The sequence below is a fragment of the Emys orbicularis genome, chromosome 10 (assembly GCF_028017835.1).
Source record: "Emys orbicularis isolate rEmyOrb1 chromosome 10, rEmyOrb1.hap1, whole genome shotgun sequence".
In the NCBI taxonomy this organism is placed as follows: Eukaryota; Metazoa; Chordata; order Testudines; family Emydidae; genus Emys; species Emys orbicularis.
Window position 1 is genome coordinate 4,779,122 of NC_088692.1, and position 25,918 is coordinate 4,805,039.

The 25,918-nt window shown below is 50.1% G+C and overlaps 2 protein-coding genes across 2 annotated transcripts in view; one reads left to right on the forward strand and one right to left on the reverse strand.

Annotated features, from left to right (window-relative positions):
• The window catches only part of CHTF18 (chromosome transmission fidelity factor 18), a 48,828-nt gene extending 33,631 nt beyond the window's left edge, over nt 1-15,197 (forward strand). The window contains exons 19-22 of the mRNA XM_065412339.1: nt 2,479-2,623; nt 7,022-7,150; nt 13,856-13,913; nt 15,026-15,197. Coding sequence (XP_065268411.1) covers nt 2,479-2,623; nt 7,022-7,150; nt 13,856-13,913; nt 15,026-15,162 — 469 coding nt within the window. The 3' untranslated portion in view covers nt 15,163-15,197. The remainder of the gene's footprint in view (nt 1-2,478; nt 2,624-7,021; nt 7,151-13,855; nt 13,914-15,025) is intronic.
• Nucleotides 15,198-15,865: 668 nt separating this feature from the next.
• Nucleotides 15,866-18,599, reverse strand: GNG13 (G protein subunit gamma 13). The gene is made up of 2 exons (XM_065412837.1): nt 18,502-18,599; nt 15,866-15,971 (listed from the first exon to the last, which is right to left on the reverse strand). Exons 1-2 carry the CDS (start codon nt 18,597-18,599, stop codon nt 15,866-15,868), a joined length of 204 nt encoding a protein of 67 aa, XP_065268909.1.
• Between the last annotated feature and the right edge of the window lie 7,319 nt (nt 18,600-25,918).

Here is a 25,918-nt window from a genome sequence, read left to right on the forward strand (position 1 = left end):
AGAAAAAGACGAACAGGAAATGCTCTGTCAGGTTGCTGTAGCTTGGAGGGCTTTACCTCTGAACCCACTTTTACGTTCCGCAGACAGGCAGATCAGACAATGCAGCTCTTTTGCCAGTGGGCTGATTTATTGGGGAAGCCTGTCAGCCAAGATGAAGAAATGGTCTCTCTAAAATTGAATTCTCTTTCATGTTGCAGTGTGACACTGGGGAGTTAATTCTAAATACATCTGTTGTTCAAATCCATTGAAAGTTGTTGGACTTATCTGCAAGTGGGTAGATCTGCTCCTGAGTTTATTAAATCCCGAAACGTTACTTGTGCTGCGTGTTTTAGGCCTAGGATCCAAAATCCTTTGAAGCGGATGGTCAACCCCATTGACCCCCCCTGAGCTTTGGATCAGGTACTAAAAGCCCAATAAGGGATCCAAGAGGAAACTCCAGCAAAGACCAAACCTCTCTTCTTTATAGCTGGTTCTTACCTTGTCCGGGATTAGATGCCCACCCTTTGTTTTGCAGGATCGGGTAGGAAGTGTAGTAAATAGGCAAATGTCTGATATATCGGTTGTAGAAGTTAGAGCCTTTTGACCGAGTTGCAATATATGCAGTAAAATCTGTCTCCCATATTATTACGTTGTCTATTTCCTTGTCTAGTCCATCCCTTCCCCTATATTCCCTTAATCCTTTTAATCCAGGATTTCTCACTGAATAATCTTCAGAAAATATTTTAAACCCAGGTGACCTGCTTTATTTTAGCTTCTACAACTCAATGGGCAGAGCCCTGGAACTAGACAGAACAAAACTGAGCGAGCTTGTTCTGATGTTGAAGAATTGACATTTCTATCAGAGACACAAGGCGCGTGAGGCAAATATCTTTTAATGGATCAACTTTTGATGGTGAAAGAGACACGCTTTTGAATTACTCAGAGCTCTTCTTCAAGTAGCTTTCACCACCAAAAGTTGATCCAATCAAAGATACCCACCCAACCTTGCCTTTCTAGTATCCTGTGATCCACATGACTACAACAACACTGCAAACAACAATGGAAGATTTCTATCAGATGCATTTGCTATAGGTACTGACCTTGTACATCTCAGGTGTCAGAGCCCTTCCAAATTTTGCTCTCTGTTCGGTAGGGCTGTATATATGGGAGCTTGAGAATGAGAGATAGTGAATCATAACTGAGGTTGACAGGTGGACTTGATCACTGGAGATAACTTCCACTCATGCAGGCACTTATCAATTACTAACGGGCTCTATAATTAGACAGACAAAGGTCTGATGGCTGGAAGTTGAATCTAGACAAATTCAGACTAGAAATAATAGAGAGGTGATAAACCATTGGATCAGGTCACCACGGGATGTGGTGGATTCTCCATCATTTGACGTCTTTGAATCAGAATCAGCTGACTTTCGAAAAGATACGCAGTGGATCAACCCCAATTTATTGTGCTCAGTACAGGCATTACTGGGTTGCTATGTTACATACAGACCAGACCAGAAGAGCGTAATGGCTAGGTGTCTGTTTGAAGATAGACCTGTACAGTGGAGATTTGGTGGGTTGGGGATGGTAACAGAGTGCAGTGCTTTGACCGTCCAGGTCACTGGGCTGAATGCTGCCCAGGGTCAGTGGTCTCTGTGGGTCAGCCTCTTGGACCAGTTCCTACTGGACCATACAGTTAATACTAACTGGCATCCCTGATGGCACCGGTGGCAAACAGGCCGAGGACTGGATTGACCATGGCAACTGCTACCCTGGCTGCGGTGGAAGTGTGTTGACAGAGCAATGGGCAAAGGGTCCTTTCACTGCTGCTGCTCGTGCGGTGGCTAAACGAAGCTCGGATAGGGCAGAGCTGTCAGTGTGGCTTCTCGCACAAGCATTACATTCGCTGCGTTCACATTAAAATAAACGGTAAGAAGTATGTGACCTGAATGAACTTCTCCCTGGTTTGGAATCCATTGAAACGACCTTGCTCTGCACTTCTGGCACATTTCACCAAGTGATTTCAAAGTGCTTCTCAGACCTCGAAACCTCAGCACGACCCTGATGGGGAAACCGAGGTACAAGGAGACAGTTACTTACCCAAAGTCACACACACAGGAAGTTACAATGTTGGGGCTAGAACCCAGGTATCTCAACTCCCGGCCCCCTACCCTATGGCCATGAGGCAACGCTTCCTCCCAATAAATAAAGGTTTATTCTGAAAGGAAAGATAATAGAAAAGCAAGTACTGAATTTTGAATGTGGCTCGGATGAAACAAAACCCAGTTCTGCAGATCAGTTTAAATGAACCTTTGACCCTAGATTTTGAGGGTAAGATTTTCCAAAGGCACAAGTGGGAGCTGGCTATCCTGCTGCACTCTGTACCTTTCTAAAAATCTCCCTCTTGACAGCAGCCAAAGGCTGTCAGACACTACCAGCCAATATTAACTTGCTCCGTTTCATTTATTCCCCCAAATCTGTTCTTTTCAAACCCCCTAGAAACGTGGAAGACGTCTGTAGGTTCCCGGACCTACCGGCTCGGAAACCGTTGACGTACCAGGCCAAGCAGCTCATTGCAAGAGAAATCGAGCTCGAGAAGATGAGGAGGACGGAAGCTGTGCTCCAGGCCCGGAACGCCAGCCAGGTAGGAGTGGGACACTGATCATGGGAGACGGCCCGAAACTGAAGGGGAGCAAACGTGGCAGATTCATCGAGCTCCCTGTGTGGCCCGGGCGTAGCTAAAGAGGGACAGAGCGCCCTCTTGAGTGGGGGTAGGTTACACAAATTATAGGGGCAGTGTGAGCGTCAGCAGTGTACTCTCTGTCCTATGCACAGAGGCCAAGACTAATGATTCTGGATGGCTCGTTATACGGGTGTGCAAGCCCTAACAGAGGGAGGGTGCTCAGCGATGACTGGAAACCAGCCCCCTTTATAGTGACTCCGTTGGGAAAGTCTTCGCTTAAGTTGCTGCTCTCTTGTGTTCTAAAACTCCAACTGCCTCTGCCCAGATCCTCAGCTCTGGCCTCTCAGTGGGCTTAGCTGTCTCTGCCCCAGGATGGCAGCGGGCAGGGGGAAAGCTTGGCCTGGCAACTTCCCTCTGAAGCCAAGAGCAATGCGAAAGCTTTCCTTTTGCGAGTGAAAATCCCAGATTAAAACCTCCCTCCACCATCAACCATTTGTATGTCGTGCACCAGCCGCTTTAAGGCTGTCCTCGGCTTGCACCATGTGAAACGTGTAACATTAGCATTGAGTCTGACCGAGCCAGACAGCTCATCTTTCTGCGGGGACCCCGGTAATAAATACTCACTGAAATTTAAAGTGCTGAACAGTGATTCTGCAACAATGGCTGAGGTCATTCTGAATGTATCCCATCTCCTTGCAGTTTGCATGTTTCAGTGAAGCAGCGGTCCGTATAGAGAGATGCTCTGGCATCTGCTTGCTGGTAGATAGGCAATTCCGTTATTATTTATTATTGGACCCTTCTGTTTCACCTTTCTCCCAAAGATCCCAAAGCACGCCAGGAACATGAGGTCATTTCATCCCTCACTGAAACAGCTGTCTCTGCAGCTAGCAATGATTCCCTGGCTGCGCATGTGTGCTCGGGTGCCTGCTGCATCCTGGGCGGTCCTCTCCCCCTTCCTCTCTGAAACCGAGAGCAGCTCCCAACCTCAGCCAGGAGAGGGACCCGGTAAATCCACAATTGGGCCTGACCTATTCCACGCAGTAGAGGGCAGCAGTACGTGCGCACACACAGATTGTCGCTGCGGCTGTAGGGTATTGCTAATGTGTCTTTAGCAAAGGGTCGCATTGAGGTGGAGGGCAGGGAGAGAGGTGAAGTGAGGCACAGCTGGGACGGATATGAAGTGCCAACAGTGCTTCTAGCGCTGCAGAGAACACAGAGCAAGGCATAGTCCTTGCCCCGAGATGCCTAAACAGCTATCGGCCCTAGGAATTGGTTTCCTGTGCTGACTGCTGTTCCCCTCTGTAATGCTAGAGTTCTGTGCAGCGCGTTGGTTTTCCCTGCCTTGCGAGCGGCACGAAGACTCCAGCTGAGGCCGCAGGTGCTGTGCTCTCCTGCCAGCGAGCGACGGCCCCGCCTGTCAAGTTCTGCTCTTGGTGCTCTTGCGCCATTCGCGCCGCTGCAGCATTCCAACGGGGAGTGGCCCCCAGCGCAAGAGCCGTGGGTCGTGTGTCTGGAGCGACGAGGGAGGGAGGGATGGGGAGAGGAGGAGGCTCGGAACCGGCGTCATTGGGGCTCACGTGATTTCGATTGCTTTCAACAGAGGCCTCCCTTGGTGCCGCTCGGCAACATAATTAATCCTTCAGAGCCGGCGACTCGCAGCAGAGGGTGTTTTTCGGGGAATGCAAGTGGGGAAAAGCGATGGTGTAAAAATCTCTGGAGGATTCTTGTTTACATGATGCCATCGGGGAAATGCACGCGCCAGTGATCGAGAGGCCAAGCCGGGCTGAAACGTTCAGAGTTCTTAAAATGATGGCAAATAATTGCCACGGTATTAGGATGTTGTGTTTTAAAAATTTTTTTTTTTTTTTTTTTTATTAAGCATGTTTATTACAGCAGTGCCTAAGGGCCAACCATCACGGGGCTGCACCGTGCTAGGCGCTGTACGGACACACAGCTTCAAAGAGCTTACAGTCTAAATGGACAAACCAGAAACTGTGTTCTGAGATCTCCAGTCAGGCTCTTTGAGAGGAAGGCAGTGGGTCTCAGGCTAGCTCTCCTGAACTTTGATTCCCAGGGAGTGGAGTGAAAAAAGTCTGACAACCAGCAGGGAAAATGCCACTTGCATGAGCGGAGCGGGACTGAGCTCTAAGTAGGACTTTAGGGTATGTCTACACTGCACACAAAACCTGGGCTGTGACTCTGGTTTGAGCCCAACCCCGCTTTTGTCCACACACACACACTCATCGGTCTGACTGGGGTCAGCAAGCACTCAAGACCCAGGCCCAAAGACCGTGCTAGGGGGTGGGTCCGAGCCTGGGTCCAGGCCCTGTCCTTTTGCAGTGTGGACGTAGCTCAAGCCACAGACCCGAGTCAGAAGGTCTGCGTAGTGCAGTCTGGATGTGTTAGCGCGGCTGTGAGCCCCAGATCCAGCAATTGTAAGCAGTTCTCAAGCACGGGCTTGAAAACACAGAGTCCGCGAGCCCGTATCCCACAGACAGTGCAGTGTAGACGTGCCCTTAAAGGGAGACTTCCAAAGGCCCGGGGGGCTGTTAGACATCCACTGACTTTCAGTGGAAATTGGGCACCTACCTGCCCTTTCTGCTTTTGAAAGACTCCCGGGAACAAATAGGAAGGAGGCAGCAATAGGAAATGGTCAATGAGGGCGTGATCCAGACTCCACTGGGCCCTAAAGCTGTTAACGAACCTGTGTTTTAGGCCGGTTCTGAAGCAGACGTTGCAGTGAGGAGCCGGGATGCCCGTTTTGTCTGGCATGCTTAGCGGGAGGAGAACTGGAGCTTTGAGAGGTCGCGTGTTGTAACGGAGGTGGGCAAGGGCAGGTGTGGCCATAGCTTTGCCTGCTGCCTTCATAAGGCTGGACTGGATGGCAAAGAGCTATTGGAAAGGGGGGAAAAAACTCAGGTCTCCTGGCCAGACTGCTCTTAAGGAGGGATATAGCTGTTACGTGCTCAGCCGCCACGGTAATGGACACAGAGTCTTGGGGAGAGTTCAAGGTGCCCCCACTCCTTTGAAAGGTCCCCTCTCATTCTGATTCCGTCCTCCAGCCAGGAGAAAAGAGAGCGACACTTAAGGAAAAACACCAGTGTACCTTGTAGATCTGATGGGACCAAAAAGTAATTGGAGGCTCATCCCCTGGGGCAATGTGCTCTTCCTCCCCTATAGACCCTTGTGTCGTGCTGACAATAGGCCGCACTAAACACAACTGGCCTAAGTGAGCCCTGTTTCATGTGAAAACTGCTTGGTAACTTCTCTTATCTCGCTTCTCAAGGAAGGATAAACCCATGGAAATCTCTCTCTGTGGTAGTTTGTCATCTTCAGTCTGTGACATTCCTTACGTCCCTGAGCATGTATGTTAGCTCAACAGCCAGGCAGGAAAAAAATAAACTAAAATTAGATTTTTATTTCCAGGCCGGTAGAAGCTTGTTATCACCTCGCGTTGTATTGCAAAAGCCCCTAAAATTCCCAACTCGGCCCTGGGTCCCGTTGTACTAGGTGCTGCACATACACATAGTGAGAGACAGTCGAGACCCCAAAGAACTCCCAATCTAAATAGACAGAACAGGGAAAAGGGTAGGAGGAAGAAGAAAGGCACAGAAAGATGAAGTAATTGGCCTCAGGTCGACACAACAGAGCAATGCCAGAGCTGGGACTAGAACTAGGGTCTCTTGACAACGGGTTCAATGCCCCAGCCACGAGACTGCACTGTCTTCTCGTTGTAAGTGCACCTACAGCCCACCCAAGAGCTAGGTCCCCACAGCACAGCTGGTTGGCTGACTTGGGGCCTTTGAAAGGGTGATACTGCCCAAGCAATTAGCACTCCAATGTTCCCATTCAGAGGCTTCCCAGAGCAAGTCCCATGTGAAAGGTGATGTGTATTGCTGAGTTATAACCTTGGGGGAGGGGATAGCTCAGTGATTTTAGCATTGGCCTGCTAAACCCAGGGTTAAGAAGTCTCCTGTTGTAACGGTGGTGGGCCAGGGTTGTGAGTTCAATCCTTGAGGGGGCTATTTAGGGATCTGGGGCATAAATCTGTCTGGGGATTGGTCCTGCTCTGAGCAGGGGGTGGGACTAGATGACCTCCTGAGGTCCCTTCCAACCCTGAGATTCTATGATTCTAATAACTGGATTTGTAACAGAGGATGTTCCTTAACCTGCTGTTGCGCTTCCCAAAGAGTATCCTGGTCATTTCACCCTGAATTTTATGAATAAAGAAGGAAGAGGTTGCTCATGGAGAGCAACTTTTACCTTGACAGGATGAATGGTTTGTCTCCAAGAGAACAATTGAGAAGGAGGAACTGTAAATACAATGTGGCTTGTCCAAGTAAACTTCCCTCGTTGCAGGTGTCTGAAGAAAGCCTCGGTGAAACAGAAGATAAGCCAAGTACAAAGCCGGGGATGCCCAAGTCCAACGTCCGCAACCATGAGCAGCGTCTGGAGCACATCATGAAGAAAGCCGCTTTTGATGAAAAGGTGAGATGGAAGCCCTTCCGCAGTGGAGATAAATTAAAGGGGGTTGGCTGGCCCAGGGCCTGGGGCAATGGCACACGTTGCTGTTCCCACGCTGAGGTCAGTGGTTCAAATCTGGCCCAGGTAAAGTTGTTCTCATCTGGCAGCTGCTTGTTGGCCATGATGAAATGAGTCGTTGGGTTGCAGTCAGCACAGGTGGGTATCTGTGTTGACAGGCTCTGAAGAGGTGCTTGCAATAGCTTTCGAAGGCCTGGTCTACACCTAAAACTTATGTCAACCAAGCGACGTCACTCAGGGCTGTGAAAAATTTCATGCCCTGTGAGATGTAGTTCAATTAACCTACCCCCCAGGGTAGGTTACGACATGGGTTACGAAAGGCAGATCGTGCCAAACCAACCTGATCTCCTTCTTTGAGAAAGTAACAGACCTTCTAGATAAAGGAAATGCGGTGGATCTAATTTACCTCGATTTTAGTAAAGCGTTTGATACTGTGCCGCACGAGGAATTATTGGTTAAATTAGAAAAGATGGGGATCGATATGAAAATCCAGAGGTGGATAAAGAACTGGTTAAAGGGGAGACTGCAGCGGGTAGTACTGAAAGGTGAACTGTCGGGTTGGAGGGAGGTCACCAGTGGGGTTCCTCAAGGTTCGGTTTTGGGTCCTATTTTATTTAATCTATTCATTACTGACCTCGGAACCGAATGTAGGAGTGGGCTGATAAAGTTTGCGGATGACACAAAGTTGGGAGGTATTGCCAATTCGGAGAAGGATCGGGATATTCTGCAGGGAGACTTGGATGACCTTGTAAATTGGAGTAACAATAATAGGATGAGATTTAATAGTGAGAAGTGTAAGGTGATGCATTTAGGGATGACTAACAAGAATTTTAGTTATAAGTTAGGGACGCATAGGTTGGAAGTGACGGAGGAGGAGAAGGACCTCGGAGTCCTGGTTGATAGCAGGATGACTATGAGTCGGCAATGTGACGTGGCTGTGAAAAAAGCTAATGCGATCTTGGGATGCGTTAGGCGAGGTATTTCTAGTAGGGACAGGGAGGTGCTGCTTCCGTTATACAAGGCGCTGGTGAGACCTCATTTGGAGTACTGTGTGCAGTTCTGGTCTCCTATGTTTAAAAAGGATGAACTCAAACTGGAACGGGTACAGAGAAGGGCCACTAGGATGATCCGAGGAATGGAAAACCTTTCCTATGAAAGGAGACTCGAGGAGCTTGGTTTGTTTAGCCTAACCAAAAGAAGGCTGAGGGGGGATATGATTGCTCTCTTTAAATATATCAAAGGGATTAATACCAAGGAGGGAGAGGAATTATTTCAGCTCAGTAGTAATGTGGACACGAGAACGAATGGATATAAACTGGCCGTGGGGAAGTTTAAGCTTGAAATTAGACGAAGGTTTCTAACCGTCAGAGGGGTGAAATTTTGGAACAGCCTTCCGAGGGAAACGGTGGGGGCGAAAGACCTCTCTGGCTTCAAGATTAGGCTTGATAAGTTTATGGAGGGAATGGTTTGATGGGATAACGTGATTTTAGTCAATTAGGCATTAACGTGCCATCGCGGGTAAAATGAGGGTCCGGCTGTAGAATCTTGCCTGTATGCTCGGGGTTCTACTGATCGCCATATTTGGGGTTGGGAAGGAATTTTCCTCCAGGGTAGATTGGCAGAGGCCCTGGAGGTTTTTCGCCTTCCTCCGCAGCATAGGGCAGGGGTCGCAGGCTGGAGGATTCTGTTGTGGGTGGGTCAGCTTTTGTGGCCTGCATCATGCGGGAGGTCAGACTAGATGACCATATTGGTCCCTTCTGACCTTAAAGTCTATGAGTCTGTGAGGGTCGATGCAGCTAGTTTGACAGAAGAACTTTTTCTCTGACCTAACTACTGCCTCTCACGGGGTTGGATTAACTACAGCAACAGAAAAACTCCTTCCATGGCTACCGCAGCATAAGTGTAGACACCCCCAAACTGGACTGCAGTTTTTCATGGCATTTAAGTGACTGTATTTGCCTCTTATTTGTAAAACTATCAATCTTGGCATGTTCTTTGATGTCAAGGCAACCTCTTTCCCCGCTGTTGCCCACCTGGTAACATGCTCCTTTCCCCTCGGTACGGGCTCTGTAGCATAGGCACTGAGTTTCTAATCTGCTGGGGGGTGCTCCCCCCCAGCTCTGCCCAGGCCCTGCCCCCACTCCACCCCTTCCCCCAGGCTCCACCCCCACCCTGCTTCTTCCCGCCCCCTCCCCTGAGCACGGTGCGCCCTCATTTCCCCCTCCCGCCCCCACGCCTCCTGACACCACAAAGCAGATGATCCACAGGAGGCGCTGGGAGGAAGGGGGAGGCGCTGATCGGCAGGGGGAGGTTTTGGTAGGGGGGCTGCCGTTGGGTGCTTAGCACCCGCCATCTTTTTCCTGTGGGTGCTCCAGCCCCGGAGCACCCACGGAGTCGGCGCCTATGCTCTGTAGCATCGCTAGACAGAAGTCCCTCTTTTAGAGGAAACACTAAACCAAGATCCCCTCCGTGAGCGGGGAATAACCCTCCCACGATATGTGCGCGAGCTATTATGGAGCTTGGAACGGCTCCTGCAGCTTCTTCCTAGCTGATCGTCACTTTGCACCGAGCTTTAGGATGGTAAGACACCCCGAGGACAGGGGCCTTCGAGAAGCCTACTGGATCACGCTAAATTTCATTCAAATTCTGTTCTGCTTTTCAGCACTGATCGGTGAGCTCTTTAGCTGGTGTAAATCGGCCTAGCTCGGTTGGCTTTAGTGGAAATAGGCTGATTACACCAGCTGTGGGGCCGGCCCCGGTATTTATAAGGCATATAAATGTTTTTGGTGGAACGAACCCGGCGGTTGGGTCTGCTTGTGCTGCATGCACGACCCATCTCTCTGCGGTTGGAGCGCTGGAGGGTTTATCTCAAGGCGCCGGGTTTCAGAGGAGGTGTAGCTTAGGAACCTAGCATCCGTTGCCTCTGCCAAATATGCTTTGGGATTTTAACATCCGGGGAGCCAGGAAAAAACCCATCTTCCAAGAGGCCAGGAGGCTGTTGCTACTGCTGTGACCCAACTAAAGCCCCACCTCCCGAGAGGGCAGGCAGCGTTGCTGGAGTGCCAGTGCCTCTGATGCAGATTGCATAACCACGTACGAAACTGCAGTACCCGCTGCTCCACGCTTCAAACTGCCTTCTCCTTCACTACACTCAGGCTTCCGCAGCAACGAGGGTGTTTGGCTTCACATCCTAATGCTGCCGGTATTGGGGAGGAGGGAGGAAATCAACTGCCTGCGCGTAGCGAATAGACCGTTCACAAAGGCATGGCGGGAGAGGGGGAGGTCGATAGTGGATATTTCTAAACCTCTCTTCCTCTCTGCAAAAACAAAGGGATTCAATACCATGCTTCCCTTAAATGCATCAATGATTTTTATAGTGCATAGAGCAGTGTAATTAAATATTGATGGCAGAATTACCTACATGCCAGGCACCAGCTGCACCATTAGCAATGTTTATGAGCCTGCGTCAAAGTCCTCAGGGTCAGATCCTCACCTGGTGTAAATCATTGAGGCTCCATCGAATGCTAGGGAGTTCTGCCCATTTGGGGCTTAATTTTTCAGGGCAAGGCTAAACGGGGGAAACCCTGCCGCTGGTTTGAGGGGCGTGGGACTTACGAAACAGATGGTTGGAGGCTTCGGGAGGCCGGGTGGGTGACCTTGGGAAGCTTGCCCTGAAGTGCAGAGTCGCTCAGCCTCCCTGCTCAGATCAGCACGGTATCTGGTGCCGAGGCTCCCAAGAAGGGGGCCCCGTCGGCGTCAGGCTCTGTAACGCGAACCCCCGTGTGACATTGTGGGGCTCACCCAGAGCCATCAGGGGTTCTCTCTGCTTGTCTTATAACTTCGGGTGCCTTCATGCTGTACTGCTAGGCTCAGGGCTCTGGCACCAGCAGCCAGCCGACAGGCGTAAGGTTTCACCCTGCCTTCCACCAGCCTGGTGACCCCTTGCAACATGGATCAACAGCCCGAGTCTCCCCAGCTCTGTCTCCTTAAGTTCTGAACTCCCAGACGCTTGGACTTCTCCCCTCTGGGCCATCACCCCCGTAGGGGTGAAACCTGCCACCAGTGAGTTCACTTTGGAACACCAGGATTGCCATTCCCAAATGTTCAAACCCATGAGTCAGGCTCACCAAAAAAAAAATCACGAGATTGGCTTTAAAATTGTGAGATTATGCAAAAATAATAGATTTTATGTTCTTTTTATTTGCCTTCTGCTTTGAGCCTTGAAGGTGCACTGGGGTCACATTTTGAAGCTTTCTCCACCTCCACCAGGGCTAGAAACTTACTTTTTCTTTAAGACTGAAGGTTGAAATCGTCATATATCCACTTGACTCCAGGAGCTGGGGCTTTAAGGAAACCAATAATTATCATGAGACTCATGACAAAATCATAAGAATTAGCAGCACTACGACATAGTCCACACAGTTTGCAAACGAGAGACCTGCTGGGGGTAAAAATAAACCGCAAGTTTATTTGACGGGAAAATCGTCGGTTCAGAGATAAACTGGTGAGGAAAAGCAACACACGCAGGTTACGCAGAAAATCAGCATAAAGACGCAACCTCAGGCTTTACACGCCTGTGTCTGCTAAACTCCCTTTTCTCATACAAGTTACCTATTGCTGCTGGACGGCTTCCCAGCAGGTCCTCGGCCTAGCGGGGCTCCAGTGTGTCACAGGCAGCACCCTACTTCAATGCTGGCCTCTGTTTCTGGCTCCCCTTCACTTTAGCCCCTCTTTCCTTTTAACATGGTAATACCTGATTACCCAGAGGGGGGAAACTCCCTCCGTCCTTGGTTTTCTTGGAGTTTTAATGTCTTTCCATTAACTTTCGTGGTCCACTATTGTCTGTCCCTGGGTTGTACAATGCTCGGTGCCTGGAGTTAGTTTTGTGTAAACAGCTAGTCTGGGAGGTGTCCTTCCTTGCCTGTTGGCTTCGCTCCCTGTTGTGAGGCAATGCTGTAGTTGCGCCACAGCTACAATTACAACTTTCTACGCAAAGATACACGCATACGTGCAGAACTCTAACCTGGATACAGATCTCCTAATGACCACTAAGTTCAGAACATTGCACGCTTCCATCAAAGACATTGCCTGACATATATTTATACACCATAACCTTGTATACAACCAGTTGATTCACTTGCTTATTCTTCGGGGTTCAGATCCCCTGTTCGTCCATTGGGGTGTCTGGGGGTGTGGGCACTGTGCTGCTGAGCCTTCCAATAAGACAGCCACTTAGCATCAGTCAGCGTAATGTGAACCTCTGTCTGCTGGGCATTGAGCTGTGACCTCTGCCCCACTCATTTCACCCAAGCCATCAAACAGCCACTGGGGCTTCCATCTGGTTGTCTTGAGCCAGGTTGGGTTTGAATCGACAGCCTATTCGGGAGAGGCTCTATATCCATCTACCAATCTCCTGAGCCATCCAGTTCCCCTCCTGCAGTGCCATTGGATACCTGACAGGGAGTGCAAAGCTTCCAATGCAGCAGCAATGCCCAGAATGTGTGGCTGTTACCAACCGGAGAAATGCTTGGAGTTATTTCTAATCCAGTAAATCATTATACGCCAGTAATCTCATCCAGCGGGAAATCAAGTTAATGGCAGATAGAGAGTATAAGCCATACGAAAGATAAGCTCTGTGGCTTTGAGGATGTGAAATAAAACCAAGAACCAAAGACCACATTTTAAAAATAACAAATACATTCAGAACCATCTTGGTTTGTGGAATCATTTTCCTTTTTAGTCTTCTGACCTTGTAGGCTATTACGGGAGGACCTGGCTAATTCATAGTAAGCACAGGGAGACCTGTCGTCAACTACTAGATTCTAGGAGCTAGGGAGTAAAAAAGACAACTTTAATTTTCTTACCATTTCTGCTTTCTTCCTCCTCTGCCCCCCATGTCTGCATTTCACAGTGAAATCAGACCAGTCACTTTCACGCTTTGTTTCTAATCATTTGCATTCTAGTTCCCATGCACGCTAAGGTTTGTTGCTTGGCTTTCTGGACCTGTGCAGGCTATTTGAATGACTAAAGAAAGGGGACTGAAATATAGAGTGATCTAAGTATGCTAAATCCTACCTCAGTCCAAGGAAATGGTCTAGATGACCTCTCCAGGTCCCTTCCAGCCCTACATTTCTGTGCTTCTATACAGCGGCGGCTCCAGGCACCAGCGCACCAAGTGCACGCCTGGGGTGACAAGCTGTGGGGGGCGCCCTGCCGGTCGCAGTGAGGGCAGCAGTCAGGCCGCCTTTGGCGGCATGCCTGCAGGAGGTCCGCCGGTCCCGTGGTTTCAGCAGCAATTCGGCGGCGGGGACGCCGAAGGCACAGGACCGGCGGACCGCCCGCAGGCATGCTGCCGAATCGGCGTGACCAGCGGACGCCGCCGAAAGCCACCTGCCTGCTGTGTTTGGGGCGGCAAAAAACATAGAGCCGCCCCTGCTTCTATAACAAAAGGAAACATTTGTACTGATAAATTGTGTAATTTTTTTTTCTTAATGAAGTCACGTTTTGGGTTTGTAACTAGATAAAAATCCCATCTGATGTTGAACTGTGCTGGGCTGGCACTAGTCTCTTTAAATACACACTATAACCAATATGTACCCAGCGATCTGCTGAGGAGGAGTATACTAAAACCATTTTGATTTCTTTTCACAGCCAGAAATGGACTTCTTTGGGCGCCAGCTTGTTAAGAAACAGGTGTCTCCATCAGCAGGTATGTGCAGAAAAGGCATGATGTTGGTCAGGAGAGATGGAAGGAAACTGAGAACATCTGTTGTAGTAGAAAGCTTTGCAATATCTTCTGTGGTTCCATAATGCTGAAATCAAACTGACTGTGGTTCACCGAAAGGGTGGATGGAGCTGGGGCGCAGTTTCCATGGCGTGTTTTGCAACGGTCTGACAATATTTATGTATAAGGGAGGATTGGAAAAAAACTTGGGCCATAAAGCCAGTCCAGTCCCCTACATGGAGCAGCTAGGGTAGGATATTTCATTATAGAAGCACCCAAAGGCCCAGTTAATAGGTAATAAAGATGGCTGCGGTTCTGCTCCTGCAATGTTTTAAGCAATAATTTTACTTAGGGCATGTCTATGCTACAGCTGTGGCGCTGTAGCGCCATAGCATAGACGCTTCCTACACTGATAGAGGGACTTTTCCTGCCGCTGTAGTTCATCCATCTGTCAAAGAGACACGAGCTAAGTTGATGGAACAGTTCTTCCCTTCACCTAGCTGCGTCTGTGCCAGGGGTTAGGTCGACCGAACTGTTGTGGTCAGGGTGTGACATTTTTCACACCCCTGAGCGACGGAGCCAGGTCAATCTAATTTTGAAATGTAGACCCGACCTTAGCAAAGTTAAGCAAGATGCTAAAGTGTGTGTAGGATCAGGGGCTTTTGAATGTAAGCCCCTAGTTCTGAATGCACTTAATGTGGCGTACTGAATTGACTATGGAACCACTCGCTCAGTGGTTTGAGCATTGGCCTGCTAAACCCAGGGTTGTGAGTTCAATCCTTGAGGGGGCCACTTAAGGATCTGGGGCAAAATCAGTACTTGGTCCTGCTAGTGAAGGCAGGGGGCTGGACTTGATGACCTTTCAAGGTCCCTTCCAGTTCTAGGAGATAGGATATCTCCATTAATTAAATTAAATTAAATGAATTAACTATGCCCAGCAGTAATGTTTGCAGGTGCCGTCCTTTTCAGTGTCTTATTGGTACTTCCTTGACAGTCTGTTGCCTAAACTTTAAGACTTTCCCATTTTAAGTCCCTTGATTTAATTGTATTATCGTATCTTCTCTCCCCACCCACCAACCTTCTCTGGTTACCATCAGCTAATCAAACGTCCGAGCACAACTCTGTTGAAAAACAAATCGGAAAGGCCGTTGGAAAGAGCGATGTTTGGTTCCGATTTAATGAAGGGGTTTCGAATGCCGTCCGGCGGAATATTTACATTAAGGATTTGCTCTAGTGATAATTTAAAGAAATAAAACTGAAGAAACAATACATACAGAACAGAAAGAAAAATTTGACTCTTAGCCTTCTAAAGAACATGTATGGTTCATGAGAACTTTCCTGCTTTTATTTTCTATTCAGCTGTTTGTAAAAATAAATAAATAAATAAGCAAAATAAATGTTTTTAAAAATTTGTGAAGTATTGCTTTGTTTATTTCATTTATAAACCCTTAGTTCTCATATTTCGCTGGCTTTGCTGCAAAATTGTATATTCTACAATATACAAAAAAAGTATTGAAAATGTTTTTATAAAAGTGTTTTTTCTTTTACAAGTTCAAAAAGGCTTTGTAAGGTTCACAGAAGCATAGTTAAGCGCAAGCTTAATTGAAAACTACAGGATTAATCAAGAGAAACCTTTTGCCCGTTGTTTGACATTGCTTTTCAAGTCCCCATTCTGATGCTGCTAATCAGCTAGTCTCCAATACATTGCATCTCTTACCAATTTACTCTTTTACGGCATGTGCTTTTTCAGTATAAAAAAGAATCGCTTCTACTAATAAAAATAATAAGACAAGATGAGGATAGTGTTTGTACAGTTAGTCATATTAGGAAACTAATAAAAAAAATGTACATTCAGAGTTAATGCAAAATTGAATATCTCAGGAGGAAGCCATTTTGTCAGCCACGGCCGCTTGGGAGTGAAGTTGGATTTAGGGGCATTAGAGTATGGTACATTTTCCTTTTTCCACCCAAGGGTTGCTTTTCATCAGCTCTGGATTCAGAAATGGGTCTTCTGGAATGCTGTCTTCTATCCACTTCATCAACCTACAGAGAAGAGGGGAGAGGCGGGGTGGTTAAACGGCTCTGGGCGTTTCTCATTGTCTTATTCTGGCTGAAGTGGAGCTAGAATGTTTCTTTTCATTGTTACGCAGTAATGATACTTAGCGTTTCCATGGCATCGCCCAGCCAGCCCGGCCCGTCAGGTAGGTAAAATAATAGTATCCTCAAAAGACAAGGGGGCCAGGCAATTGCCCACGGCTACACAGAGTCAGGAGTGCGATTGTGAAGAGAACCCAGCAGTCCCACTAAACCCTCAACGCCCAGACTCTGAGTTTCCCAATGCTGTGGGGTTGCTGCCGTCGGAGTGAGCTACATCGGCTGCAGGGCACAGCATTGTTCAGAGTGGTGACGAAGCCCGATGGGCTGGTCTGTGGTGTGGGGAGCAGGAAACTTAGCAGAGGAGCAGTGGCTCTTGCATTTATTTGGCTCTTTAATTTTGTCTGTCCCTTGCACCGTGTCTCAGCAGGCCGCCTTTGGGATGGCTGAGTGGGTGAGCTGCCCCCAGGCCTCCTGGCACCGTGTTCAGCTACACTTGCCACTCGCTCTCCTTTCTTCTGTCCAGTCTTCTCACTTCTCTTCTCTCACTTTTCGGTGTATTTTCCTTTTCACGTGTCTTGCTGACTACTCCCCCTCCCTCTCCTTATTCCCCCCCCACTTACCCAAAGGGTGTAGACGGTTGGAGGCAGAGCACAGAGAAGTGTGGGATGGCAGGTCGCCATCAATAGCTTCCTATTGTCTAATCTCTAACAAGGCAGGTAGGCTAGAGGAAGGATAGTCCCGTGGATAGGGGGTAGGTCTGGGGCTTACGCCTAGTTCGTCCACAGAGTTCCTGTGTCACTTTGGCCCAGGCCCTCAGAGGTATTTGAACACCTATCTCCCATTAATTTCAATGCATCTGATGCAGTTGGGATGGCCGGGGGGGACAGGTCAGTGGTTTGAGCATTGGCCTGCTAAACCCAGAGTTGTGAGTTCAATCCTTGAGGGGGCCACTCTAGGGATCTGGGGCAAAATCAGTACTTGGTCCTGCTAGTGAAGGCAGGGGGCTGGACTCAATGACCTTTCAGGGTCCCCTCCAGTTCTAGGATAGGTATGTCTCCATATATTCATATTTATTTATTACTTCTGCTATCTAGATAGGTCTTGGATTGGATTCTTAGCGCTCCCAGGGCTTAAAAGAACAGTGCACGACTCCTTTCTCATGAGAATTTGCACAACAACACTACAAAGATTTGGAACTTAATGAAGTCATTAAGTCGTATGAATTTTTCCAGAAGCCAGGAGAGGTGCCTAGAATGGACTAGGTCCTGCCGCGTGCGCTATGGAGTTGTCCCCAGTGCAATCAGTTTGCACCCGAAGGTGCAGATTTTCAAAGGTAGATGCAAGTTCAGTGGCAGCTTCCCTCACCCCCCCTCCCTTGCACCAGCAGATGCCTGCCTTTACACACGTATTTGGCACAAGTGTTGCCGAGCGACTCTGTTGTACGTGCACTTATCCAGGCTGTGGGTGCGGAGAGGGGAAGTGATGTTTCTAGGTGCACCTCCAGCCTGGCTCCGCAGGGAGTGCTATCTTCAGGCCCGCTGGGCGGTGCGGGGTGCATGGCCACCATTAAATATGGACTAAAGCAGGAACCCTGCAAGCTACTACCACCTCGAGAGCAGGTCACCGAAGGGGAAGCATCCTTTGCTTTCTAATCCAGGGGGAAAGAACTGAGAAACAGCTGATCCAACCCAAACATGGCTAAAACCGAGCTAAATTAAAGTTAGGTGCAGACACGTGTTAACCTAGCGTTACCCTTATCCCGGGCAAATCTTTCCTGCTGGCCTGGAACCCCAGTGCTTAGGCTTCCTGGAAGATTGGACACACAACCCACTTCTCTCTATGTATCAGTGCTTAGATCCTATGACGATAATGGGTGCTGGAGAAAACTGGCCATGCTGAATGCTTTTGGCTCTGCCGTCCTCCCTCGGTATCGGTGGTGCTGCTGGTGGGGCAGAGACAGTTGTGTAGCTAAGGTTAGGAATTTACGCCTAGATTCTCTGAGGTAATTAGGTGCTTAACTGCAATTGATTTCAAAGGTCCTAAGTATTGTGGAAGATCTGGGCCCAAGTATTCTTGATGCCGATTTATTTCTGGTAAAGGGCGCTGGAGTCGAGACCCTAGAATCTGCCGTCCTATTCAGGGCCAGCAGCAGGGCCCACTTCCCACAGGGCCTGCCAATGCACCTCCCTCCTCCCAACCATGCGGCGCACCTAGAGGGGTTTTCCTGTCTGTGTCTAACTCATCCTGAGCCTTTCGGCTGAGGCTGCTGACAGCGAGAGCAAGATCCTGAGCTGGTGCATATCAGCCTGGCGCCATTGACCTGAAAGGAGCTACACCAATTTATATCCATGTGGTTCAAACTGCCTGTTTGAGATGAGGGTGTATAGCCACTAGGCCTTGGTCTGAGACCCACCACCTTGTTCCATGTGGGCTACTGAACGGCCGCCAGAAGGGGCCGGGGAAAGCATTGACTCACTCAGGTATTGTTTTAGAAGACATTTCCCTCTTGTAAGCCAGTTGGTATTTCAGGCTGTCTACTTCCTTCTTCCACTGTGGGAGGTCCCATTCATCCATGGTGGCAGGTCTTAGCGAACGTCCTTCTTAATGGGGAAGCAACCTGGGCTGAAAAACAAAGGCAAATTTGTGCTCGTTAACACTCCCAAAGCCCATTCCTCCTCAGGTGCGTTGGTTGTAGCTCGTTCCCTCCCGCTCTAGCCCTTCATGGCTGAACACGTCAGTGCTGGACGGCCCTTGGAAATGAGCTTTCCTACAGGCGTCTCTAGTTGCTGGAAAAGACCCTGCCCTGGCATTCACAGATCAAGTGGCTTGTCGGGAACGCGTCAAGGTTTTCGGTGCAACCTGCCCCTTTGCCCGGGGCCTGTTGGGTGTAATGGGCGTGACGGTTACCCGGTGATGGTGGCTCCACACGTAGCCCTGCCATAAGAGTTCAAACAAAATGAACTCACAACCTGGGGCTTAGGATCTGCTGATGCAGAATCCCCCCTTCGGCATATTCACCGTGCATGCGCCACGGACTCGGGCTGTCGTCACCACTGGGGGTTGCAGATGGTCAGCGAGGTCATGCCAGGAAGCTGAGCTTTGGCTACCCTTCATCGTGGTCCCTGGCATTGACCCTCCCCCCCAAAATCTGCTCCTGCCATAGCCCTTAGATGTCCTTCCAGACCTTTACCGGGGGCTCATTGTTTGCAGCTCCTTCACTGCCACCCAGCCCCACCTCTCTAAACATGGGAGAAGGCCTTCGTAGCCCAGAGTCACACCATCGTTTGACAGCTGTTGCCCTTCGCTCTTCTTTCTGTGCTGCAACTGCGTCGTACTTGGGGTCCCACCCATGCATTAAGGGTCCCGGCCATGGCTGCTGCTCAATCTGAGGCTACCGCTAAGGAACTAGGTCGGGCTCGTGTGTTCATTTGAAAGTAATTCTCCCCTGGGTTGTTCCCCCTCCCCTCTGCAATTTGCATAGTGCATCATACGGCATTATCATTTGACTAACAAATCCTTTTGAGTGCGGCACGGGGCGGGGGAGCTGGCAGCTGTTCCTGACCGATGGAAATGAAGGATTTAGCCTTGATGTAAATATCTGCCTTTGAGGAGTGGTGTAACAGCGGGCTAAGCTCCAAAGTGGGTCGGACACATGGTACTTGCTAACCACAGCCCCTTTGTTCCGAATCCTGCCTTCCCTGTGTGAAACCAGGCCCAGATCCTGCGGACTGAGACTCTCCTGGCATTGTGTGTCTCATGGTCAGAGAAGATCCAAGTGTACTTGTCTCAGACAGTAGGACAACACTTACAAGTGGCATGTGACTATAAGCAGCCTGGGATTCAGATGGGGGAAGGCAAAGGGTTCATGAAGAGAGAGGCAACGAGTGACTTCCAGGGGAGACAAACCAAACACAATTCTTACTGAATGAGCCTGGGGAAGGTTTCCTTTTGGACACCTGGGAGAGACCCACCAATGTTCTGATTTGGGCAAGTCGCTGGTGCCACATATGCAGATACCTGCTAAGTCTGGATACGAGAGGGAAGACAAATTTTGTGTGAGGGGCTTTCAGACAGCTGGGGAGAGGCCCTGGGTCAGAGGAAAGAATGCTGGCTCAATCTCCGAGCCAAGATTGAGATTCTCTTGGCATAGGGCTAATCTGCCAGTGGACACAGAGGAGGTCCAACCACCGGAGACAGCATAAGCTGTTCTAACAGCTGGCTGTTGGCAAACACAGCTGAGCACAGCTTCCTATTGTCTAATCTCGAACAGGGCAGGTAAGCTGGAGGAAGGATAGTCCCGTGGACAGGGGGTAGGCCTGGGGCTTACGCCTAGTTCTTCCACAGAGTTCCTGTGTCACTTTGGCCCAGGCCCTCATAGGTATTTGAACACCTCTCTCCCATTAATTTCAATGGGAGTGGGGGCTCTTATATACCTTCCAGGATCTGGGTCCTTGTCTCTCGGGAGCCTGATTCCAACATGGAGGTGGAACCCATCGAGTTTGTTGGTATAAAACGTCGCGGGTTAGTTAGTTTGCTGTCTGTCTCACCTAGAGTTCTGCTGCATCACAAGCCCCTGAGGCCCTTTTGAAGCCCCAAAGGGAACAAAGCATTGCTTTCCTGCAGCGCATGCAAGGGATCGTTCAGAGATTCCTCCTGGATCTAACAGGACTTTAAGGGCCAGATTCTGGTACCCTTAGCCTGAGTCATACATTACAAATAGCCTCACTGAAGTCAGTGGGACTTCTGATGGCGTAAGGTGCTGTTCAGCACAAGGAAAGATATCCGAATCTGGCCTACGGTTGCAAACACTGGGCCAGACCCTCAGCTGCTGTCAGTCAGGCAAGCAACATTGACTTTAGTAGAGCTGCAGTAATTTACATCAGCTGCGGATCTGGCCCATTGGTAGCACAATGAACAGAATGATCCGGCTTGTACCATTTTACTAAGCAGGGAGTCCCTTGGTGTGAAAGCTCTGAACCCCGTCTCACAAGCCTACCGCGGTGACATTTATATTAAATTGGGCACAGATTGAAAGGGGCATTTTTCTTACCTTGCCTTTTGGTACATTTCCATCCTCATGGATGGAAATATGGGGTGTGTGTGTGTGTGTGAAATCGATGTTTATCGATATTTACTGATAAAAATCGAATCCTTCCAAGCCAATACCAAACAGCCACCAGAGGAGAACAACTTTGTCTAACGCCCGCCAAGCCTGAGTCCTAGCCGGTGAACTAAAGGTGAAAAGCGCCTTTACAAATACCAATTTCCTGAGTCATCTTGTTCACGCTCCCCCCCACCAGCTCCTTCCAAGTCCAGTTCCCATTTCTCCTTCCACCTCGAAATTAAAGGTTCCAGGAGCTGCTGGGGAATCCAGACTCCGGGATCCCTGGAGAGGTACAATTTCAGGGGACTGAGGCCCAGCCTCCCTGTTCACAGGTGCAATCTGTGCCTGCAGCAATGAACGCGCAGGCACCAAATGGACTATTGGCCCTTCTCCCTGCATTGGGTAGAGGTGCAAACCACCAGAGCTGCTCCTGAATTCAATTCTAAATACAACGTTGCAGGTACAAAGTGCACCGGCCTGGGAAGACGGTGCCCTTCTCACAATCCAGCCCTTATTGTAAAAGTGTCTGTCCGCTGCCCACCTGCTATTGCATTTGTCTCTGTATCTCAATAACAGCCCCACACCTACCTTTGCACAGGTCCTAGTCCGCCAAAGTCAGAGCTAAGCAGTGGCATAAATAACACAACAGCTTCTCATTTTATAGTGTGGGCTAGCAGGTTTTGTGCTTTGCATACGCTGCCAGAAGCATTAGCATTCAAATAAGTAACCGGGAGAACCAGGTCAGCTTTGATTGCGATTTAGATTCTCTGATGCCCTTAGGTGGAGTGTGGCACGTAACCACTTGGACACTCTAAACGCAGCATGTTTGATGGCCGGGGAATACATTATCTGGGCTGAAAGGTTGTCAGAAGGGGGAGCAGGTGGGACGCAGTCCCTAAGTAAAGAGACCAAGACAAATTTTGCCTTCACTAAGAAGTCATTGACCCTTGCACAACAGCGGGGGAGAAGGGCGGAGATCAGGCCCACTCCCAGGCAGCCAATGAGTTACTCCTGTTTTACACGGCTGTAAGAGAGATCGGAGTCAGGGCCGTGGTTTGGTTTGGGGGTCGAGATGCACTGAGGGTTCACTGCGGGCTGTTGCAGTTGGGTTCATAGGCTTGAGGGGGCCTGGCAGGACTGTCCCCCACTGAGCAGCGTAGTGATCTGTCTCAGGGCAATCCCTGCCACCTGACCAGCCAGCGCTGGTCAGGTTTCCAACAGCTACTGCCCCTTGCCAGCTAACACCACTAGACACGTGCTTAACGGTGGGCAGTGATAGACTGGCGAGGCTGAGAAGAGAATGGGAAGGACTGCGGAGAGGAAAAGAATTTAAAGGAGAGAGAGGAAGGGAAACAATCACAGAACATAGAAAGGGGGGGAAGGAAGAAACATCAGAGCCGAAAGCCAAAGGAAATGTACACTGCAATGTCTGTCTCTGCTCTCATGCTGCAGCTGGCACCTCTAGCTCTTTGCAAAGAGGAGGAAGGAAGTATTATCGTCCCTATTTCACAGCGGGGGAAACCGAGGCACAGAGCATTGACATGGCCTAAGGTTACGCAGCAAGGCCATAACAGAGTCCAGTTGAGACCCTGGAAGTCCTGGCACCAAATACCACAATCAGTCCATGATAAGCAAAGTTGTTTCACGTCTGAGGAAGGGGCCAGAAGACCCAACCACCTGACCTAAGATGCTAACTTTTCTTTGGGCCAGGCCCCTCTGGCTAACACCTCAGCTCCAATGGCTGGTTGTCCCCAGTGGTCCCTGCTGCACTTTGCTGTCAAACCGCGCTGTATTGGTCAATGGCGGGGGCAGGGTGGTACCCAGCCAGTTCGATCTAACCCTCGTCCTGGTGTGTCCCTCTGGGCAGCCTCCAGCAGTGCGTGGAAAGCAGCATGTAATGTAATGTAAAGAAACCATTCGTGCTGCTAGAGCAGGAGGGCACTTGGGCAGCAAAGCCTCCGACTCCAGTTCCAATAAACCATTCGGGGGGGGGGGGGGGTCGCAGAGCTCACCCCCGGGCTAAGAGTCAGTACGCCAAAGCGCATTGGGATACAGGCACCTTAAAGGAGAGCGAGCCGCCGGCCTGCGAGGGGGTAGCGGGCAGGAGGGACTTCATCAGAGCGGGGTTTTGTAGGTGGTCAGACCCATCAGCTCCATTCTGCTCCTCCCCTAACCCAAGGCAGCCATGGTGCTCAGTCATATTTGTCCATCTGCCTCTGGTCTGCTTCAAAACCCAGCCACTTGTATGTGGCACTTGCCCCCAAAGACCTAAAGCAACCCGGCGCAGAGGCCACCGCCCTTGTCACACTGTTCAGCCCACCCCCTGCATTCTCTAGGGGGGCGGCCACGGCCTTTGGGGGGGGTCGTCAGTCTTAACTGTGCTGCATGGATGCAGCAGCCTGAGGTGTGCGCTCACCCCGACACACACACACTCACTTTCTCCCCACGTCTAGCTGCCAGCTGACCCTGACCCCTCAACGCCACACACGCTCGCCCCCGTACAGCCAGACGGCGAGCGCTGCCATCAACTTAGCCTCAGCGGCTCGCTTACAATATTCGGCGGCTGTTTTGGCCCTGAGACTGACTTCCCTGCTGATGAGCCAGACAAGATGGGTGAGGTAACTGCTTTTATTGGACCAACTTCTGTGGGCGAGCAAGACAAGCTTTCGGGCGTACACAGAGCTCTTCTCGCCGATCACGTTCATCTACCGTGACAGTAAACGCCAACAGTCCCCTCAAAAACATCCACCCGCCGCAGGGATCCCAACAGAGCATCATTGAGAGGCCGCACATGGCTAACTTTAAACACCCCCCATCCCCCAACAGAGCTTCCCCGGCTGAACGGTGCGAAGGCCCCTGCTTTTTAAAAAAAATGGCAACGCAGCGTGACCGAGACTGAGATGCTAGCCCCAGACAGCAGCTGCAAAGGGCCGCTTGTGCGGGGCGATTCCCATCTCCCTAGACTTTTCAACACGCCGCAGCCGCAAGCTCCCCTCCGGTGCCAGCGAGCAGGCGATGTGTGTCTCTGCTGTTGTTACAAAGAGATGCAGGCAAATCAATAGCAAGGCATACAAGGCGGCTTTGATTTAATCTCTCACCCAGCTTCCCCTGGAGGGAGTGGGGGGGGAAATAATTCCTCCCCCCATCTCCCCTCCCCTGCCAAAGCATTTGTAGTGCCGCTTTTCAAATAAACACATCAAATCAGCCACCTACCTTGTAAGAAAATGTGTAACCGGGAGGGGGAAAAGTACAGGTCCCTCCTAAAGGATGCGTCCTCCGCTGGCTGGGCGCGACTCAGTGGCCTTTTACCAGAATGGATCCAGCTAAAGCTCTCTTCCCTGTTAACAATCTCAAATCCTCAGTGTAATCTATTAATGTACAGCCAGGCCAGCTGCCTCAGACACAGCGCCGAGCGGGATAATGAGACCGTCTTTTCCCCACCCCACCCCACCCCAGAGGATTTGGCTGGCTAACGGTTTGGTACTGAGCTAAGCTGAACGCGAGCGAGCCTGTGTCCCTGGCGCCCGTGCTGATCACGCCAATGCCCTCTGTGCGGGATAACGGGGTCTGATGCTGATGCTGCTGGCTCATTAGTTCTTGACCAGGCTTTTTTCTACTGACAGCCGCTGAGAGTTACAGCTAATGTTTGGCTACCATAGTTACCTTTGCCTAAAGACTGGTGCCTTAAATGTGTCCCTAAGGGAGCAGGGAACCCAAGAGCTGCTCACTAGAATAACACGGTGCAATACAGGCGTTACTGTATCACTCAGACACAGTGATCATCCCTCAGGCTTTGCTGGCTACATTGCACAAGATTTCCTGGTTAGTATTTGCTGAGTTATTAAACCAAAAAAATCTAGTCCCACTGCCGGCTTTTCCACTGTGCCCTTCACGCAACTGGTACAAGAGCGGTCGTTCTGGTTCAGCACCAGGGCCAGGTTTATTGCTGGCACCTGCGTGGAGCCGAGCGGGCCACCTCGCCAGCAGAATGAAATGGCTACACTACATGTTTTAAACGTATTAAAATGAGACGCGGAGCAGTAACAGAAATGATGGCGGATTAAAAAATTTTTAAAAACGTAAACCCCTCTGAAAATCCAGGTAGCTAAACGGCTAAGAATTAAAGTAAGTAACACGGCCACTGTTTTAATTACCGTGAAACAAAAACTGAAATAATCCCACCCAGCTAAATGGAGCAGAGCAGTCATGTAAGAAGTGTGAAAGTCTGGTACTGATGCTCTAGGCCAGGGGTGGCCAACCTGAGCCGGAGAAGGAGCTGGAATTTACCAATGTACATTGCTAAAGAGCCACAGTAATACGTCAGCAGCCTCCCATCAGTTCCCCCCTCCCCCACTCCCAGCGCCTCCCGCCCACTGCTCAGCGGTTTCGTGGCGCGCAGGAGGCTCTGGGGGTGAGGGGGAGGAGTGAGGGCACGGCCGGCTCAGGGGAGGGGGAGGGAAGGAGTGGAGTGGGGGCAGGGCCTGTGGCAGAGCCAGGGGGTGAGCAGTGAGCACCCCCCAACACATTGGAAAGTTGGCGCCTGTAGCTCCAGCCCCGGAGTCGGTGCCTAGACAAGGAGCCGCATATTAACTTCTGAAGAGCCGCATGTGGCTGCGGAGCCACTGGTTGGCCACCTCTGCACGATGGTCTAGAATAGACACCTGGGATTCGAGACTTCTGGGTTCGATGCTGCGTGCTGGAAGAGAGTATGGGCTAGTAGCTAGAACTAGGGCGTCCTCTTTAACCCAGAGCAAGTCACTTCCCCTCGTCAGGTTCCCAGCTGTAAAAC